The 617-nt window shown below is 51.9% G+C and overlaps 1 protein-coding gene across 1 annotated transcript in view; it reads right to left on the bottom strand.

Moving 5' to 3' along the window:
• Positions 1–617, bottom strand: part of AKIRIN2 (akirin 2) — a 37,404-nt gene that overhangs the window by 34,662 nt on the left and 2,125 nt on the right. Inside the window, exons 2-3 of the mRNA XM_011984455.1 lie at positions 278–302; positions 99–121 (exon numbers count right to left, since the gene is read on the bottom strand). Coding sequence (XP_011839845.1) covers positions 99–121; positions 278–302 — 48 coding nt within the window. The remainder of the gene's footprint in view (positions 1–98; positions 122–277; positions 303–617) is intronic.

Here is a 617-nt window from a genome sequence, read left to right as displayed (position 1 = left end):
AGGTCGAGCTTGCAGTGAGTAGAGATTGCACCACTGCACTCCAGCCTGGGCGACAGAGCGAGACTCATCTCAAAAAAAAAAAAAAAAAAAAAAAAAAAGCCATGGAGGCCGGGAGCGGTGGCTCACACCTGTAATCCCAACACTTTGGGAGGCTGAGGTGGGTGGATCATGAGGTCAGGAGTCCAAGACCAGCCTGACCAACATGGTGAAACCCCATCTCTACCAAAAATACAAAAATTAGCTGGGCGTGGTGGTGTGCGCCTGTAAGCCCAGCTACTCGGGAGGCTGAGGCAGGAGAATCACTTGAAACCAGGAAGGAGACAGAGATTGCAGTGAGCCGAGATTGCGCCACTGCACTCCAGCCGAGGCGACAGAGTGAGACTCCATCTCAAAACAAACAAACAAACAAAAAGCCGGGGGCAGAGGCTCACACCTATAATCCCAGCACTTTGTGAGGCCAAAGCAGTGGGACCACCTGAGGTCAGGAGTTCAAGACCAGCCCTGCCAACATGGTGAAACTCCATCTCTACTAAAAATACACACACACAAAAAATCAGCCAGGTGTGGTGGCACACACCTGTAATCCCAGCTGCTCCAGAGGCTGAGGCGCAAGAATC

The sequence above is a fragment of the Mandrillus leucophaeus genome, unplaced genomic scaffold, assembly GCF_000951045.1.
Source record: "Mandrillus leucophaeus isolate KB7577 unplaced genomic scaffold, Mleu.le_1.0 Scaffold268, whole genome shotgun sequence".
NCBI classification, from domain to species: Eukaryota; Metazoa; Chordata; class Mammalia; order Primates; family Cercopithecidae; genus Mandrillus; species Mandrillus leucophaeus.
Note: the sequence above shows the minus strand (reverse complement) of the source record. Positions and strands in the feature narration are given on the sequence as shown.